The following is a 20,758-nucleotide window of genomic DNA, read 5'->3' as shown; positions in this document are numbered from 1 at the left end:
CATAACAAAGCATATAAGCTCTGCAAAACCTGCAGCCATCTGTGAGAAAACAGAAGAGAAAACAGGCCATGGGGACAAACAGTCCCCCAGATGTAATTTCCCAGCTGGGATGTTATTCAACGTGGCCCAGCGCCTAGAAGCCCCAGTCTGTTTCTGATCTCCAGGTCACTTTCAAAGCAGTTTTGTAATAAATGAGGCATGTTTATGTGTCCACCAAAAATAGCAGTAGCTGTTAAAGCTGAAGCCATTCAGCATGGCTGACACAGTCTTCAGATTCTTTCTCCTTAATTTCTTGGCCCGATTGTTTTGCAATCTAGTGCTGAAAAAACATAGTTCCTATGTTTGCTTGTTTTGGATAAATATCTAATCATCGTGCCATTATGGAATCTATTTTTTAAATGTTACATTTTGATTTTTGGAAGTATGGAATTGAAAACACAGAAAAACAGCTGAATTTCTGCAGTTTTTATTTTCTTAACCACCTTGTCACCATCTGCAGTTTGTTCTCTGGTACAAATGTCATTTACTGTTCTTTGGAGGATGCTATGTCTTATTTTTCTGTTTGGTTACAACTCCTTCCATTTTAACTTGTTTCTGTCTTTCCATGATGAAATATGACTTACTTTCATCCTGATTCTGTTAAGGTTCTTTTTCTACCAATGCCCAACTCACTTCAGGCATGATTTTTACAGCTCAGTTTAGCCAGGGATCTGTAGAGCACAATATAAAATGCTGTGGTCTCTCGCAGCATCTTTCGTAAGATCTTTCTCAAGGTGCTGTAATGCAGAATAGATGTCAGGCATTTCACGCAGGCCTGGCAGATAGCTACAAAATGTTAACTGGTTGCTACCAGCTTGGGACAGGCTCAACACTGTGATGAAAGTTTCCAGAATCTATTTTCTTATTCTGAGAGCAGCCAGTTGGCTCGTAACATAAAACAGAGAATGACAGGAGTATATTTTTATTTCTTGCTAGCATCTCAGTGAAAAGTTCATGTTAATGAATTTTTTGTTTCTTCACAGTGTTCATAACGAGTCAGAGTAATCAATTAATCACCTTGTTTGTAATCAATCAGTCATATTTTTGATTTACAAGAGAATTTGTGCTTACAATCTCAGAAGTCACTGCAATGTGAGCAGAGCTCGCATTGTCTTGGGAGTAGTGCAGTTACATTTGCTTAGTGTAATTCTTAACACCCTGTGATTAAGCAATGAATAATAAAATAGTACTTTTAGCTGAAGAAGAGTCCCCAGAAAACTGATGGTAAGATTTGCAAACAAGGAGAAAAAACAGACGAGAATGTAAACTCTATTATAATAGCCTGTAAAGCATTACTGTGCCTTTCTGAAATCAGGAGAGACAATACATCTTTGCTTTACTTACTGTGGGCAACGTACAGATTATAGGTCTAACTCTTGTCTCGCTTCAGATGTATGGCTAGATTGATGGCAGCTGTAACAGAGCTGTCTGTTCTGCTACTGCTTCAGCAAGGGCTCATGCCTGAGCAATTGTCAGAGAAGACAAAAGGAAAGATGTCATTCCTATCTCTGTCAGTCCTTAGTTGGCGTAGGATTTGTATTCCCTGTTCTGTTCGAGCTGAGACTGACAAGAGAATCTGGGAGCCCTAGCAGCTTTCTGGCAGTTGTTCTCCTTCTTCTGCTCCTTCCTATAAGAAGAAGATACCATCTTCAGTAATATAAAATTGTCTTTGCACAGCACTCAGGAAACATGTTTTGGAAGGTACAAGTCTTTTGGCTTTGTGGGGCAATGCATATGTTTGTGCCAATGCTAAATATTGCCCATTGTTTCAGAGTAGCTTACATATGTTTGGTTTTACTTTCAAACAATAGGCAATGCCCCTGGGTGACAGTACATAGGCTGAATAGGTCCTTACAATGAGAAAACACGATTTGTCAAATGACTTATTCAGAAAATACCAAACTGAATGCGTTCATTTGAACAGCTCTATTATGCTCCCCTGATGTGCTATTCTTCAAACGGAGGAACCTCATTAGTGTAACAGTCACTCCAGGCCTAAGATGTTAATGTTTTCTTTGGATCTGTGTTGGAATCTACATATGTAGGAAAGATTTTCGTTTCCTAATTATTACAAATGATGTTCTGTTCTTTAGAAACAGAAGTATTTTCAGGGAAAACAGTTGTGCTCAGGAAGAAACCAAGTAAACGCTTTTTACTTAAGGTTTTCGCTAGACTAACTAAAAGCAAATGGACCGAGCTCATTGGATTTGATCAAGCTATGAACTGCCATGACTATAAACTTGCAAAAGCACCTCTCAGTAACAGATTTATGCTTGTAGGCTCTTTACACACTGAAAACAGGTAGTTATTGCTGGATTGCTACACTGCACTTTGCTGTTTTATTAGGCTAAGACGTTCTTAAGTCAGTCTGTTAAATTTGCCCTTTTAAAGAAAATATGCTAGATGATAGTTAATGCTATATTATAGGGGTTTTTTTATAATTATACAGTCTTTTGTAGAGAAAGTTTTCCTTGATCATGTCTGTCCTTAGTACTGGATGGCCTGAGATTTTGTGAATGAAGAATCAAACCTTCAAAGTCTAGAGAAGTAGGCCATAGCTTGGGCAGAGTAGCACTGTCAAAGAATGATACACCTTCATAAGCACAGAAACAGAAAATTGTTTTTCGTCAGATCTTCTGGTTCATTTACACATCTGGACAGCATTCATGCAGACTTGCAGTGTAGGCATACATACTTACACGTACTAAAATACAAGAGCTGTTTTTTTTCTAATCAGACTAGTTCCTAAATCTTGTAGGACTAGTGATGTCACCACAGCTGGTTTTGAATGTTGCAGGAGTGCAATCAACAGAGAATAGCTGTCTTATGGAGATATTCTCGTGCACTTGAGTTAAGGCTGAGGGAAGACGTCTGTTCAGAGCAGATCGTTATGCCAGTTATAGAGAATCAGGTTGTGTTTTAAATTACTAAGAAACTCAAGAAGCAGGCTTAGGCTTATCCACAACACTAAATATATACTGCATCTTTACAGTACGCTATTTCAGGTTTTACTGGGATGATAATATGTGTCTAACTCAAAAAGTCAGTTCTCAGAGACTTGGTATATAAATGACAAGTAAATGGGCATTGTAAAAATGAGTCATACACCCATTCTCACTCTGACCTTGTTTCCATTACCCTGAAACCTTGACATGCCTCAAAACATGGTAGCATATCTAAGCAGCTCCAGCATCATAACTTTTTTAACATTTATTTGACTTTTAATTTTGTGTCATATCTGTCAGATTCTTAACATCAATCTAAGTACGTGTCACCTGACCAGAAGTCACACAGCAATATGAGCTCAATTTGAGGGCAATCTCTTGGGTAAAATAGCAAAATTTTAAAAGATTGTGAAGCTGAAGTATGTAGTGAGGCCTGGAACTCTATACTTCATTTTCTGTGTGGCAGCCCTGGCCAAAAAAAAAATCACAAAATGAAGCTAGACATTAAAATGTTTCATAGAAAGCCATGAAGGCAACATTATAACAGAAAATAACCATGTCCATTTTATACTTGGATATGTTCACTCTCTGTTCAAAATATTAACTGAAATCAATGTATTCTTACCAGAAAACTTGTTGGGAGTAGAATTCTTTGTCTTTGACTTTGCCTATTTGTGCTTTAAGACCCGTTATTTATTCTTTAAGCTTCTTAAATCTGGACATCAAAAAAAAAAAGAGAGGAGCTGTATACAAAGCTGTTCCTCTGACTTTATTTTCCTTACTCTTTCTCTTCACATTAATTTCTCAGAAATAACCAAGAGATAAGCTGCATTTAGTCATATGAGCATCCAGAGTACTAAATTCATAGATTATGATTCCTTATCCATATGGCATAGCTTTTCAGCCATGCTTTTTGTGCCAGCTTAATATTTAATTCAAGAACAAATAGATGTGATAAACAACACAGCAACAGTTTCCAGATGTGCATAACTTCTGTCTCTTTTTCAGCATATGAAAAGAAGATAGATACACAGTATATTTGTTGACTTTGGACAACAGCTAGAATAACACTCTGACATCTGTATAGCTTAAACTAAATTTAGGCACCTAAATTCAGGAGAGCTATTTAGGAAAAAATCCTGTTCACTTTAATTCATGAAATACAACAAACTACCTTTGCTAATGCATACTTTATTGACTGAGCTGTCTATCTCCTACCCATTGAGAATCCAGAAAAGATGTGTCCTTCTGCTGAAGTCTCTTGGAGTGTGCTTGCTGCTAAACATCCATGCTTGGCTAAAACTGGCTGGGCAGCATTGAGTTCAGCTTAAAAAAACCCCAGCTGGGTAGTGATAGCCAGCCTTGGGATGGTAGAATAAAGGTCTCAGTGTTTGTTTCTAAATGCAGAAAGCATCCAGGTTCTGAGTTCCAGTTTCAAGATGTTGAACTGCAGTCCAGAGCCCTTAGTGCTTTCTGTTGGTTATCCTAGATATCCCAGTATTGTGTGTGTGGACTGTTGGGAATGCATGTGCATCAGCCACTTCCCATACTCTGCGTTCTGTGGAAAAGAGTCCTGTGCCTCTGGGTGAATGGGAGCTGTGGTATGTGCTAGCATTTCCCTCATTTAGATGAATGGGATCTTGGGGAACACCTCAACAATTAAGGCCTATGCAGCCAATGATAGTCTGTACGCAGAGGGGGAGAGAGGTCCAGAATGCTGTCATCAGAAAAATAAATTCTGTTTCTGGACAGTTTTGCTATGTAGCCATATCAAAGCATTTTTTTTCTGTACCAGCCAGAAAGCAGGAAAGGCTATTAGAAAGAAAAATGTAGTACAAAGGGTGCTGTGGAAATACATGCCAAACAATGAACAGTTACAGGAAGGCCCATCATTCAGAAAGTGTAAGTAATCATCTTGTGACAAAAAAAAAGTATGACATAATCTGGCCAGAACTAACGAGAACATGTAGGAGATGGGGAGGGGACTTAATATGGAGGTTAAAATAAATGCATAGAAATGGGGACAGAGTTTAGAGGACTATACATTAAGTAGCTCAAGGAATAAACAGTGAAGCCAAATACAGTGTCATCCTATAGCAATGAGTGACAGAGACTGCTGTCTCATGAGCTTTCTGTTGGTAAATTTGATCATGCTTGAAGGTATTAAATGAGTCAATAAAAACTGTGATTGTCTCAGCTGAGCATGTCAGGGAACATGCCCCAGTCAGATGTTTTAAATAGTAATCTCAAAATATGCAGTATCCTACATCACAGTAAAATGTGTGCATTTGAATATTTAAACTTCAAAGAATGAGAGTATGCTGTGAAAACTGTGTACTTGCAAGTGCGTTTGTTCACGTGCTGAGTTTAGGCTGTGGTTTACAGCGATGAATTTGGTGTCTCCCATCCTTTCTTCCCAGCACAGCTGGCAAAAAGTGTTTGCTAGTATTTCAGACATTCCAGTTGACTCAATGATAGTGTCACAGCTTAAATTGTCAGTATGCTTGTGCTGAGATGCCAAGCTGTGCTGGAGCGGCCCGAATGCAGGCAAACATTTGCCTCTGCCCCCTCTGCTGTGGGGGCAGTGACCTTTGACAGCAAACCTTGGGAAGGAGGGAAGGGAGAAGGAGAAGGACAAAGGAGAGCCAGTAAAATCTTAAACCGCTGCAGATGTTTCTTCAGTGAACAAAAGGCAGAAAAATCTGCTGCAGCAGGTTATGTTTTACAGTGTGTTACCTCAAATATTATTTAATATCTTTTTAATGCTGATGAGGGCTGTATCTCACACCTTGAAAAACGTGTATGCTATAGTTAGGAGGCTCTGAGTGCTGCTATAGTGGTTTTTCTCTCCTGATACCTCCGAGGGCTTTCTGAAAGTTAGGATTTGTCAGATTACATGGGGATTTGGCCAACCATGTATCCCAAAATAGAGCATTTTCATCAGAAATAGTGCTGAGCCACATTACTAGTGCAGACTACTTTGCCCCTGTGCGCTGTTCTAATAGAGCCAATGAATTGACATGCTGTTGTCATCAGAGAAGGACAAAGGTTGTAAAGAACAGTCAGAATTTACCCCAGATATTTCTCTGGGTCAAAGAAAGGCTGAACACTTTGTCTGCTCTCAGTGCTGTAAGATTTTGAGTTAGAACAGAACAATTTTTTTTAATCCATGACTTTTCTGGTCAGATACTTTTTATCATAGGTTGTTGTGTTCTCATACAATATCAGTATCGGATTTTCAAAAGTATTGAACACTTCTGGTGAGATTTCCAATAACTATCTCTGTTTGAACGTTCTCCACTTGAGAAATTACTCTATTCAAATATCTCCATTTGGGTTCAATGTCTTCTACTTTCAGAAATCTTTTGTAAGCTGTTACAACTCTGACGTCAAGCTCAGTTAAAAATGTATCTCTACAAGGCTCATGGAAGTTACGTGATTACCCTCCCCTCTGTCTTTAAACGCCTATTTCAGTAATTATTTGCTGAGTATACAACTTCAATTTGTGCTCATTCAGCAGGACTCCTTATGTGACTGAAGTGGAAGCACACAACTTTATGAATGAAATTTAATAGACCCAGAGTCTGGAGTAGGTCTCCATAGTCGGGTGATAGCTGGGTCCAGCTGCGTACATAGGAGCATTGCATTGCCAACAACAACGCTGCGTATTTGCTGTCATGGTGTAACCCTGGCTGGCAACTAAGCACCACACCGCTGCTCACTCGCTCTCCCCTAGTGGGGTGGGGGAGAGAATCCGAAGGGTGTAAGTGAGAAAACGCGTGGGTGGAGCTAAAGGCAGTTTAATAGGTAATGCAAAAGCTGCATGCACAAGCAAAGCTAAATGAGGAAATCCTTCCCTCCTTCCCATCGGCAGCCAGGTGTTCAGCCATCTGCAGGAAAACCAGGCTTCATCATACCTAAAGGTGACTTGGGAAGACAAACACCTTCGCTCCCAACATCCCTCCTTCCTTCTTCTTCACCTCAGCTGTTTTTTGCTAAGCATGATATATGATGTGGAATATCCCTTTGGTCAGCTGGGGTCAGCTGTCCCAGCTGTGTCCCCTCCCAGCTTCTCATGCACCCCCAGCATAGTCATTAGTGGGGCAGTGTGAGAAGCAGAAAAATGAAGATAAATCTAACACTTAGACTATATAGCATTATTAGGGACCCAAAATACCCTGGAAGGTGAGTTCCAGGAATTAGAGGATTTATTGAAAGATGGAGAAAGAGTTACAGCTTCCTAGTTGAGGTGTGAAGATTTCAGGATCTCCTGGACTTCTTAAGCTAAACACAGGCTTGGAAATGTAAAATAATAGCAAAGCATTAAAAAATAACAAGAGATGAGAGGTTGTTGATGAAGGCTCCAGCCTGTCAAATATTAAGTCAGAAGAGACCCTTCATCAGGTTAAAGGTCTATCCATACCCATAAAAACAAATGTTCTCAAAAGGAGGGAGTTAAGGTTGTATGTGTGCTCTCAGTTTGGCCGGTATTTTTATCCTTTGAGTTAGCAGTTTTTGAAACCTTCTAATCATATTATATGGAAGGTCTGATAAAACATAAGAGAAGCTTTAAAACCTGTAACGTGGACTCAAACAAAACCAAAACACTTACTTTCTTAAATCAATTTTTTTTAATTGTGACATACTCATTTTCTTATTGTTGTCAAGCACATGTGGTATTGTCAAAGCATTCATTGTCTGTAATAAATTGGAAAATAATTTCAGCTCCTTGAAACAGTCTGGAAGAACTCAAACACAAGAATTTAAAGGAGAGCCATACTATTCAAGTTATGGATTCTGTTGTATTTAGTCAGCATATAAGATACTTTCCTCTGCTTTACATCAGCCTTAATTAGACTTCTCTCTTCCATTTTGCCTTCTCCATTTCCTTCCTTGCTTTTGTCTCCTGTCACAGAGCTGAAGTTCTGTGTTACCAGTTCATCTCTTTTCCATACCTCAGGATGGTACGTGTGTCCAGAAACACAGGCCAAAACCAACAGATTTATCACAGCCTTAATGACAGATGGCTGCATGCTGAGTGAATTCTTAAATTCCCCAAAACTACTTTTTTGCCAAAACATGTGGAGTTGCAGCACTCAACATTTTATTGGGACTGTTATCTCCAAATGAAGAATGACTCCACTGGAAAAAATTATTTGGTATCAGCTGCAGACCTATTTTTAGCTTCTTGTTTGGTGAAACTTCAGAAAACATAATTAGCCATATGTTGAAAGATGTTTGCCAAGTTCTAAATTCAATTTTTGCAAACCACATTTAAGCACTACCTTGTCTACAACTTTACACTGTTGGAATCAGAAGACGTGGGCTTTTTTTATGAGAACGTGATTCTTCATATTTCTCTGAGTAAATATTTGTGTTTATGAAGGTTGTAGAACTGGCAGTACTGAAGACTGAAATCTTCCATTTGTTTATATGGGAAGGCCTGTGCAGGCAACAGTACTGGACTCATCTCTGACTTCTGTCACTTATGAACTTCAAGCCTTGCATTGGCATGATGGTGTTCTCAGAGGCAGAAAAGTAGAGCAGGTCAGAAACATTCAGTCTCCCCCACAAGTATTTGGAGTGAAAACAGAACAAGATTACTTTAATCAAAAACATGTACAGAAAATGTGAAGGTTTTGTCAAAAATAAGAGTTTCTACATGAAAACCAGTTTGGTTTTTTTTCCAAAGGAAATCTAAATAAACTGTCACATTTCAAATTGGATTAAAACGAATTGAAAGATTAAATCATCTGGCTACGTCTTGGTATGGAATTATAGTCAGGTGCCTCATGATCCCATCATGTCCTCTGAACCAGAATTCCTGTTTGGGCTGCTTTTCCCGTAATGCAAATACAATTTCTCCCTAAGAAGTGTTTTTGCAAAATGAAGTTCAGTTTTTGCTGCCCTGAAAAGCCAGTTTGGACTGTGTGAATTGGATAAATGTCACCTTTCTATTTCTATTCATAGAATGAAAAGTCTCTTGCCATAAGAACAGTAAGACTGGATTTTTATTTTTCTAGCAGAAGGAGAAGTTTTCTTTTGGTTCCCCTCTGATTACGTGCTCCAACTTCTCATTCGTTCATAAAGCTGCCAAATAGAAGAAGGGCGAGATTTCTTACAACGTCATGGTCCATGTCACGGATGGAGCAGAAGCATACGAAGGCTAGAATGAAGGGAGGGAGGAGCATTTGGGACAGTTCCACACTGCTGGCTGGCCTAACAAAGCTTGCAATAAAAGTTGGGCTTCTGCAGCCTCTGTGCTCCCTGTCCCAGCTGTACTGAGAGTGAATTCTAGGTAACTGGAAGTCAAGCTTCTTGGCTATAATCATTTAAAAACCAGCCCCATATTCTTTTGTTTCTGTATATTTGTATTGACTGCAAGCTGCTATTTATCTGTTTGATCTTACTCTCATTGACTGGTTTGGCTTGCTGTTTTTCTGTTGACCTCGTTGTCACTTGATAGAAATTTATGCAAAACATTTTGACTGCTGCTGATCTGTTTCTAGCAAGATTAAAGAAAGAGAAATAACACTACTAAAACCATGTATTTCCAGGATAGAAAACTCGTATATCACCTTTATTTTCAGTTGATTCTTGGTGAGCAGCATATTCTCACTACTAGAACTATTCTTCAAATGCCAGTGGCATTGCCTTTTGTAGCTCACAGTGCTTCAGAAAAGGAGTTTCTGAGCCCTTACATGAAGATATATGTATAGATGGCTTTCTGAGGCAGTTGCTATATCAACTTTTCAAAGCACAAACAGCGTGAGTGTTGATCATTTAACTGGGATTTTACTGGTGAAAATTATTAATCAAGAGGGTTTTGTCTATAACTATAGAAATCAGGAGCTTACTTCACTGAATGGTTTTTTTGATTGAGGGTTAGTACAGTTGAGATAGATAGAGGATTTATTTGGTATGGCTGGGGTAGGTGAGGTTAGTTCTTTCAGTTAACCTGTTTCTCTGTAGCTGAAGGCTTTTCTTAATTTACAGATAACTTTAAGTACAGATAATTCATTTGTTTAAATAGAAATAATTGAAAAGAATAAAATCTTCTGTGCAGAAAAACAGGAATCTGCAATATCTGTTTTATGGACAAGGAGTAGGTGGGATTTTTTGGTTGGTTTTGAGAAAACAATCAAAACGACGTAACTTGGCAGTTATACTGCAACGTATTGCATATAATACCTATTCTATAATGCTACTAAATACTTGAAAATATTCTCATAATTCCCAGAGAAGTTTAATTTTTCGTGGTTCTTTGACGGTCATAGAACAGTCTAATTCTCCAGACCTGTGAATTTAAAAGGTTTTTTGCATTCTTCAGTTAAGCATTTGGCAGCTTTTACTGACTTAATTTGCTTTGATTAACTTACTCTTTAAGTCTTCATTTGTAAGCAACAGGGTGTTTTTAATTCAGAGTGCATGCTACTAAAATATATACAATCACAGGTCTGGGGGAAAAAAGTGAATCCAGCATGGATTTTTTTTTTTTCTTTCCCTGGTATCCAGATGTATAGCTTAGTAAAGATTATGAATAAGTCTCTGCTTATAAATTGTTTTAATCTGAAAACTTGAAAGACATAATCCCATCCTCCCTCAGAACACATATACTGCTGAAATTGCACATTTAGGGTTATGTTTTTCCTTTATAGATTCCATTAATATCTATGAATAATGGCTTCCCATGTGGTAATCTAATTATCATTTGAAATAACTGGTGAACTGGAACAGTGTCATAGATCAAGAAGGAAATTAATAAAAGAAGGGTAAAGGTGAATTATATGGAGCATGGGAGCCTAAGAATAATGAGATAATGAAATTAAAGAAAAATTTCGGTTGAAAACCAATGACATCTACACAGTGAGTTCTGTGGAGTAGTAGAGCTTGCAGAAGCTCTAGCACATGTGATATTTAAAACTGAGCTGAACGAACAGGAAAAATGGAAAAAAATAGGGAACCAATTCTTCACTGGCAAAGAGGTGGACTGGATGACCTAATATTTCATTTCCACTGCTAGCGCCTATAAGTCTGTTTGAAGAAATACTTGGAATTCTGTATGTCTTCTAGCCTCACTTGGACTTCTTTTACATCTAGCAGCAGGAGATGATTATCCTGTGAAAGTGCTTGACAGTAAATAGCTTCATTTTCAGTCTTCCTTACTGGACAAAGTTAAATCTGAGGATATGTAGAGCCAAATTGTGCCTACTTGTTTGCTTGCAGTAGCAAGAAGGAGAGAGCTCAGAAAACTGCTTGTCCTGTGGATCACAATAAATCCCCTTAAATTGGCCAGCAGCACAGGGGTTTTCAAGTGATGGGAAAAAAGAAATAACTTCATTGATTTTTTACACTTTGAATTCTAACTATTTGCATTTTGTGTCTTTTACAGACCATCTGAAAGGAGAAATAACCCAAAGGCGCATTCAGAGGGCAGCTCTAGGTATGAATAAAACATTTCAGATACAATAGCATACAACATGGGCAAGAAGCTCTCTCCCAGGGCTCAGTGTGCTTGTGGGGCAGGTTGTATTTTCTATGACATTTTTTGCCACAATATTTCTACAATAGTCCGTACCATAAAGATCATGCACTCTGTGAACTTTGCCAGTGATTTGGCTCAATAGGCATCTGATTTTATGGGTCATGAGAAAAATAATGCAAAAGTCTTATAGGTCTGGGGATTTGGTACAAGCTTTCTTTCTTTTCAGGGTGACCAACACAAGACCAGAGACATCTAACCTTTCCTCATTTTTGGTTTGTTGTTTTTTTTTTTTTATCTTCTGATTACTCTAACTTGAATTCCCATTAACAGACATTAATTTGTCCTGAGACTGAGCTTCTAGCCACATTGCCGCAATCTGTCTAACATCCTTTTCAATTTTCTCATTCCAAAGGGACTGAAGGCATATGCAGGTCATTTCTTTCGCATCTAGTTATAGAAGTTGAGAAGTTATTTCTTGCAGTTGCTGTTGACACAGCTGCAAAGCTAAAAGTGTCTATGTAAGTTGTTCACATAAGTGTAAAGTCATCCAAATTTGGTTTAAGATGCTTTAAGGTGACTCCACTGACAGCCTAGGAGTGTTCATATGACAATTCCACTTTTGGGACAGTAAACCGGCTAAAACGTGACAGAAGACTGCTGGGGCAATAACAGTTTAAGTCCCCCTCACTTAGATCCATAAAAGAATCCCAAAATGTGCCTTCAAGGACCTGCTTCACATAAAGGATGGTGCTAACTCAGACCACATTGCAGTTGATGGCTTTATTTCTGTGTATACAGAACACAGTAAACAATTTGTCTCTTAGTAAGGGACAGAAAATTTAAGGGCTTTCTTTTCTCCTAAAAGTCAGGAAAATAAGCTACTGCAGAGTAGCAAAATAGTTTTCCCTTTCTCTTTCTAATTTAGCCACGCATCTCAAGCTGTTTTGGTGATATTTTTATTTTATACATTTATCCTTTTTATTTTTATTTAAAAATCAGCACTGAAAATTAATGCTGTCTGTGTCTATAAAGCCCAGGAGTCAAACTCAATTTGTTTTGATCAGTATGAGAAGAAGTGAAGGAGGTGCTGATCTCTTCTCCCTTGTAGCCAGTGACAGGACATGTGGGAATGGTTCAAAGCTGCATCAGGGGAGGTTCAGACTTTATGTTAGGAAACGTTTCTTTATCAAGAAGGTGGTCAAATACTGGAATAGGCGTACTTGAGAGGTGGTCAATGCTGTTTAATTTGGACAATGCCTGTAATAACATGCCTTAGCTTGGTCAACCCTGAATTGGTCAGGCAGTTGGGCTAGATGATCATTGTAGGTCCCATCCAACGACTGTTCTATTCTATTCTGTTCTGTTCTAGTATCTGAAGTTCAATTTAAAGGCGATATTTTTAGTATAGCATGGAACTCTTTCTTTAAGTCCCTCCAGGATTTAATACTGTCTATTTATTAATTTTATGCCACTTTAAGAAGTTAAATTAAGATTAATCATAGCAATGCGCTTTATGAGAATTCCCGATTAAGGAATTTTAAGGAATAAGGAATTCCTGAATAAGGAATCCTGTGTTTATAAAAATGAACTGATGTATTCTGACTGTGTGTTTCAATCTGCGTGATAACATCTGGTCTTGTATACTGATTTATTACTATATAGAAATCTGTTGCAAATGCTGTTTTCAATAGCTATCTAAGCGGCTATTCATAAAACAGGTAAGTGAATTTTTTTTCATGTCCTTAGGAACTGACATAGTAGTGACTTTACCAGCTATACATGCACATTGAAAATATTCTATTAGTATCCCACAACATAGTAGGCAACCCATTTTTTGGCTTTTGCTTTGAGCATTGTTTTCTGCTTATCGTCACTAAGTCTGAACTGCACAAACTATTTTCTAGACTCTTTTTTCACCTTCATTATTCTTTTAAATACTCTGGATATTTTGACTTAATATTTATTCTGCCAGTTGCGGAGTATCATTTGCCTGCCTGCCTTTTGGATGAATGTTCTTCCAAGGAGTAACAGGTGTCAAGTCTCCCAGGATATTCTTGATGACCAGAATGTCATCAAGATATTTTTAAATGAAAAATGCATGGTAAAAAGTCTAATTAAGAGTCTGTTGAAATCCCAACATGAAACAGAACACACCACTGTTTCAATTAGAAACCAAGTTAACATGTTCCAGCTGCCTTTTTTTTTTCTTAACTTAAAGCATTTTATGGTTAAAACTCTTTAAAAAGCTATTCTGGTTGGATTTTAAATAGTGTAGATCTGTTTACCTCATGGCTATGCTTAAGATGTGGATTTCTTATTGAAGGAAAGCTCCACAACTTATCCCATCGTTCTTAGCTATCTCTTTTAAAACACCATATGCTGGGAGTTAACAAAGAACACAAATAGTGGGGAGGGTTCATTGAAATGAATGGAGTGCTCCGTGTTTTTCAATATCCAATCAGAAATATCAAATACTTTATGTAATATTGCAAGGATTCACTCTCAAGTGTGACTTTAATTGTAAGAATACCTTATTATGCAAATAACTTCTTTCATTCAGTGAGATCTTTCAGAGTAACATGCTTGACTGCATTTTTAGACTGTATTTAAAATTCCTTTTGTATGCTTGACTGCATTCTTTAGGTAGTATTTAAAACGAAATAATGTGCATACTATTGAAGTATTGACAGAGCAGCAACACTGGGTCACCAGCATGCTTCTGAGTGGAAAAGAGGGAAGAAAACAGTGCAAAAAAAAAGCTTTCCCTGGGGTCTGCAATCTTTTAGAAGGAAAATACTTATTTTATATGATTACATTGAAGCATTGTCTTAAGATGTTTTCAACTAGCATTTAGGTAAAATACAGGACCTGATTCTTCATTGTCTTATTCCAGTTTTGCATTGATAGAACATGATTACAGACACAGTCAGGCTAATGTAATAATATTCACCAGCATGGGCAGAAGACTGAATCCTAAGTTGGACCTGCCTCGTGACATAGGAAATCCCATGACATATTCTAATGGGAAGATACTTCTACAGGGATGCAGTCATCCTAGCAAACACGTGTTTTACACAGTAACTTTCCATAACGGAAGCAACTGAACTGACACTAGCACTATTCAACTACATCTCAAGTAAGGGCCTGTGTAGGGTCAGCTCTGGAAGTCAGGGTGGACCCTTGAACATACTCCTGGCTGATCTGTCCATATCAGCAGAAATGTTTAGTAAATCTCCAGGTCCCCCAGGCTGTTCAGATAGCTCCAAACAGATCCTGACAAAGCTTCATACACAGAACGTCATTCATTACGTGCAATATGAAACATGTTTTCTAAATTAACGTGAATGGTAGAGTCTGCAGCCAGTGATGCAGCGTCTTCAGCACAGCATGCCCCTCATTATCGATAATTGCTGTTACTTTATCAGTTTAGTTGAAACACAGTTTTTCAGCTTTCCATTTAAAATATTTTTCTTATTCATCTTGTTCTCCATGAGCCTCTTTTCTCTTATTATGTAAGTTTTGAAATCTAGGCTAGTAGCAACCTATTAGTTCTTCTGAGATTCTCCTGAAAACATCAAGAGATGGCAAAACTTTTCTACTTCTCGGGAGGTTTATTGGGACCAAATTAATTTCTCTGTCCAACTCCATTGTCTCTATAGAGCTATTTAAAAAAAAAAAAGGTACAATCTAACGTGTAAAGATGGCAAATATGGGTCTTTGTAATGAATCTGCATCCTTTTTAAGGATTTCAGCATTAAGGCCCAGTTTTGTCAACACTTTGTTAAAAAACCCCTTGTTTTCCCAGGTTTTGTAACTTGGCTTTTAGAAACAAGATTTGATATTTCTGCTGTTATTCAAAGAACTGTTCTCAAGTTCTTTTTTGAGCAAACTTCCTTTGAAAATGCCCGTTCCTCATGAAAAATAAATATGACTAGGTGAAATAAGAGATATATTTGAATCCCCAAAAATGCATACCAGCATATGACTTCGTGGCAAATGCCTGAGAGCAAGGATTTTGTCATCTGTTATTTTTATGTTCAAGTTTGTAACACACATTTTTTTTAAGCAAAAATAGGGAGTTTTCTCCTTATCTTTGTTCCCTCTATAGCTTTGTCTGCATCATCTTTTCCTACATTTTCAAAGTTACACACCAGTTCTAAAGATACTAGTAGCAGTTCATGCCCTTGTTCCTGCCCTGCTATGTGTTTCTTTATAGTGTGTTTCATTCTGCTTCCTCACCTTTCCTTGATTAGAAGTGAAAGAACAGCTTGAGCAGTACCAGAATAAAACAGGGACAGACAGTGCTGTATAATGCGTCAGGGTACTACTGGAGGAATAATCCAGCCAGTCTTAGGAAAGAATTTCAAAGAAACTATTCCTCCAACGCACTAGTTTGTGGTGCTACAAGAAGCTGCCACTACCATAGATCCTATGCGTGATGGGATGCAAATATGTTGTCTGACACGTTTCTGCGTATCTGGAGAGGTAGAATTGGGAACTGCTGCTCCCACTTGACCAGGGCAACATATCACAGTATCACGGAATGCTGTGGGTTGGAAAGCACCTTTAAAGATCGTTTAGTCCAACCGCTCTGCCGTGAGAAGTGACGTCTTTTGCTAGATCAGCTTGCTGAAAGCCCTGTGCGACCTGGCCTTGAACGCTTCCAGTATAGCCCATGCCACTAGAAAGCCTGGGCCACCAAGGTTTTTATCAGGTGAGGACAGAAGGTGTGTTTTGGAATTGTACCATAGTTCTCTCTGCAACCATAGCAGCATCCTACCGACATATGTAACATTAATTAGGCTAATAATTAGTAACTGTCTTGAACTCATCTGCTGCGTGCGTGGAAAGCACATAGCACTTCCAAACTGCTGGTTTGCATCAGAGTTAATTTCTTATTTAAGTAAATCCATATTTAAACAAAATGAGCTCAGTTTCTTTCACTGCTTTACATCTTGTTACTGAAATGCCTTTTAACTTTGTTCATATAAAGCAGGAGAGTCGTGGTCTGTACTAATGCCATGAAATGAAGAGGTACAAGTGTTTTCAACCACAAAATGACAGAAGCAGAGGAAAGTGATCGTCTGTGTTTTCCCGCACAAATACAACGCAGTCCATGGAGAATAATAGATGGCCTGTTTTAAGACCATCATTCGTAGTGCTGAAAAAATGGTATCTTGTGCATGCATGGGCTAAATAAAGCACTTTAGAGAAATGATCTGTTTGAAGTCCAGAATTTTAAGGTTTTTTTTTTTAACAAGAGATAAAACGATATGTCCCCAGTGCTGCCAGGCTTCCAAAGATGCTTGGTTCATGTATTTCCAGTCTGTAAAATATGTTACTTTCAACTCCGCCCCCCCCAAAAAAAAGAGTAGTTAGTTTGTAGTGGCCTCAAAATAATGGAAAGGTTTCTCTTAGAAATTCACAGTTTTGATATGCATAATGATTCTGTGTGTCACGTTCTTCTATATATTGGTGCTTGAAATCTCAAGCAACAGCAGTGTTTTCGTGAAAGTTCGCTGGCCTTGTACGTGCACGGCACTGAGTTTATTCCTAGGGTGACCTCCTTGTACATGCAGGGCACTGAGTTTATTCCTAGGGTGACCTCTAGTGGTATCAAGGCCATGCTTTTTAGTGATGGCTTTTATTTCATCAGTCTTCCTATTTCAAGGGAAAAGAAATAGAAATTATTTGCATTAAGGCTTATTTTTGAGATTCTGAGACTGACAGAAAGCTGGTAAGATTGTGTTTTTTTAAAAGAATGATGATTTTTCACTGTTGCCAGGACAAAGATATCAATAACAAAACTGGCTGAAAATTCAGAAACCAGTGCCTCTGCCTTTTTTAAAATAAGAGTTTTACTCCGGCAGAGACAAAGATACTTTTGAATTTCCTTTGTGCAATTATTGTATTGTATATGAAGTGTTTTTAGAAATATTTACCAAATCAGTTTTTAATCAAATGCTTGAAACACTGATGGAAAATTAATTTTGAAAACATATCTAAGTAGTTATGTAAGGTATTATAAGTACATTAGAGGATCTTTATATCTTCTTGTTCCTGCAGTGTATTTAAGTCATTGTAGTTATTCCAGATTTATCATGGAGGTAAAAAGCATAGACTTTAGCCTGTGGTAACTGTGAAGTTACACACCGTAACAGACTTACTCTTTTGGTTTCACATGCTATTTTATGCTTCAAGTCAGCAGAGTATATGGCTAAAACTCTGAGCTTGTGAAGAGCTTTTGTACTTTTGTATGTACCAAATTCTTCTGTAAAGATGATCATAATCAGGAAAAAGAACGGTGGATTCGAAGCAGCCCGTAGAAAGCAGCAATGATTCCCCTGCAGCTGCACTTGAGGTTTCTTTTTAGGTAATGCCTTTTGGGTTTTTCCCAGTATTAGGTAGGAATGAAGTTTAAAACTGTAGGAGTATATTCGAATAAGAAGACACTTCTTAAACCTGTCCCTTCAGGCCTCAAACCCACACAGACCTTTCTTTCCATAAAATTCTGTTCAGTCTTTCTAGGGTGTTCTGTGGTTTTATTTGTTGCTGTGTTTTTTCTGTTACTCTTCTTAACTGGTTTTACCAGGTGCAATGCTAAATTATAGAGGCAGCCATGAATTTTCTCTTTCACTGTATCTTCAAGAACTGCATCTTTACTGGAAATCTTAGCAAAAATTTTCTCCTGAACTGTCAGTAAATTCTGAGATTACTTGAGTGTTCTATTAAGCTTCCTATGTGACCCACTTCAGCTTATCAGATCTCAAAAAAGAGAAAAGACATCTTTGGATCAAGTGATATTTTTATTAGGAGTCATGAACTTGTAGCACAGATATCCAGTTCTCAGTTTTATTGACAGTGACTCCAGCATTTCACTGTCGTTGGAACAGCTTGCAGCCTTTGTAAGCTTTCTTGCAATAAGTATATTTTCTGAAATACTGAAAAGTTCAGTGTGAATTGCATTGTTCTTTAGAGACTCATTCTGGTGACTGGTAAGCAAGCAAGACAGAATTTGGAAATGAAGCTCTCAATTCTCTAATTTGGTCTACTAAAATTAAGATAATAGGAAGAAGATGCTATGAGGATAGCTACACAGTGAAAGAGGTTCTCAGAGAGGTTTGCAGGATCTCTGTCCTTGGAGTTTTTCATGGTATGTCTGGACAACCTAGTTTGATTCAGTTTTCATCCAGCTTTGAGCAGGAGGTTGGACCACGCAGGCTTCTCATGTTACTTACAACCAGAGTGACTCTCTAATTCTAAGACAGGACTTGAGGTGGAGAGAGCAAAGAAATAAATTTGGTTTTATGTACACAGTCTACTGATTCTAGGCCTAGGCTTGTTTGCTTTAGCTTCAATATATCTCAGAATAGCCTCTCCCTATTGGCTCTAAAAAGATGGTAGGATATCTAAGCATAACTCACAGTTTAAGGTGCTGCAAGCTTCTGGCCATGTCCAGTGGGTGTGTTGGGTAGCTTGACTAGTTCTCTATCAGCCAAGGTTTCCTCCTTGAGAGATATTTGCAATAAACAAAAGTTCTGTAATCTTATGAACGATAAACAACAAATGGAGTGGTTTCACATCTGTATTTGCTTTGGTTTTGTCAAGGTAAAGGTCAGACCTAGAATAGCAATTTCCATCTGATCATGTAAAGCACGGGATAAGGAGCGAACAAGAAATAGCATGGCTAATGTGATAGCCAGTGTTTCAGAAGAAGCTGAAAATCTGGTGAAAAATTTCTTCCATTTACTATTTTGCTGAAATGTCTAAAAGAAATTAATTTACTACTTCTTTGCTCAAAAAATTTTTGCATGTTTAAGATCAAAGAAAATAATGACTTGGAACAAGTAGTTACCTATAATATCCCACAGATGTGCAGAGTTTGGATATACTTCTCCAGATGAGAATCTTGTGGAGAAGTTGTAATTGTTTCTGGATATGTCAGGATCGTCTCTTCTCCATACACAGTACAGTGTAATTCAGCTGGCAGCTACCAGAACATCGAGCTAAATGCGCTTTCCTTTGTAGGTCATAGCAAAGAGCTGTCTGAGTTACAACAAATGCCTAAATATCTGTATGCTTCTTGCTCCTGCTTGAGCTGGTAGCCCAGCACAGACAGTCTAGCTGTCCTGCAGCTGCAGCCGGTGGGTGTGCGCGTGGGAGGACCAGCAGAAGTGTGGCCCTCAGTGTGAGATATGAGCGTGGCCAGCAGGGACAGAGGGTCCCAAAACCAAAGTCCTTTTATTTCAAGAAAAGCATGACAAAACTTAGCAAAGAGACTTTTTTTTTTCCATGAAAGCTCTTGAATGTTGTAGAAATGAACGTTAACGAAGCCTCAAAACTTATGGATGACAAACCAGACCCCTTCTTGGGAGGCAGTGAAAGATCATTCAAATAACAGGTATGGTTTTGTCTAACATTATGAACAAGATAAGTGATGCAACAATAATCTCATGTAATCAAATGGTTAAATGCATTTATTAAGTGTACGCAAAAATCTGAACTAGTAGGGGTTTCCTGACTAAGACCCAGCTATGTTACTAATCTCCTAGATCAACTGGCATGTATGGAACATATTAAACTTGAAGTTGCTCCCCCCCCCCCAGTATATTGTACTTGTAAATTTGGAAACCAACAGAGAACTTTAAGCCACAGTGGTTTCAGAAACTTTCATGGTTTGAGTGCAGCTGACGTGAAGGCAACGCCTTGTTTCATATACCATGTATTTTCAGAAGCAAATATATAGATGACTAGTTTCAAAGAAGAAACTTGAGGGAATTGAAGTGTGAGACTTTATTTAGTCAAAGCAACTCACTAAGACTGGAAAAAATAGCTCCACTTTGCAGGTGTGCATTGGAAGTCAGTCAGTTTGTGCTAATATTAAGCCAGTAAAACAATAAACAATACAATGATACAAAGAAAACCACCATACCGATGGACTCTTTTACTAAATTCAGTGATTAAAATAAAAATAAAAATCAGCAAAATACACATGCACTTAATCCCCCACACTTACACAAACTTGTAAGGGCTGAAAATAGGACAGTTTGTTTTAATGTATGCTCATGACCAACTGGCTGAAATTTCAAAAAATCTATTACATAAGGATAAGGAGTAAATTGCTCTAAAACCCACAGTATAAACTCTTCCAGACATTAGGATATTTTCGTCTTCACATTAGTTTCATTGTGCATACCCATCTTTGCTTCTGTATAAGGTACACACGTGGTGCCGGGTGACAAACATAGGTTGACATGGCCCAGGAGAGGAATAAGAAAGAAGGGAACAA

General features: G+C 38.1%; 1 protein-coding gene across 1 annotated transcript in view; it reads left to right on the top strand.

Moving 5' to 3' along the window:
- KIF6 (kinesin family member 6) overlaps positions 1-20,758 on the top strand; it is a 169,176-nt gene that overhangs the window by 126,562 nt on the left and 21,856 nt on the right. Inside the window, exon 16 of the mRNA XM_075445778.1 lies at positions 11,377-11,427. Within this exon, the coding sequence (XP_075301893.1) occupies positions 11,377-11,427 (51 nt within the window). The remainder of the gene's footprint in view (positions 1-11,376; positions 11,428-20,758) is intronic.

This window comes from Opisthocomus hoazin, chromosome 2, assembly GCF_030867145.1.
Source record: "Opisthocomus hoazin isolate bOpiHoa1 chromosome 2, bOpiHoa1.hap1, whole genome shotgun sequence".
In the NCBI taxonomy this organism is placed as follows: domain Eukaryota; kingdom Metazoa; phylum Chordata; class Aves; order Opisthocomiformes; family Opisthocomidae; genus Opisthocomus; species Opisthocomus hoazin.
This window is presented reverse-complemented; position numbering and strand designations above follow the sequence as displayed.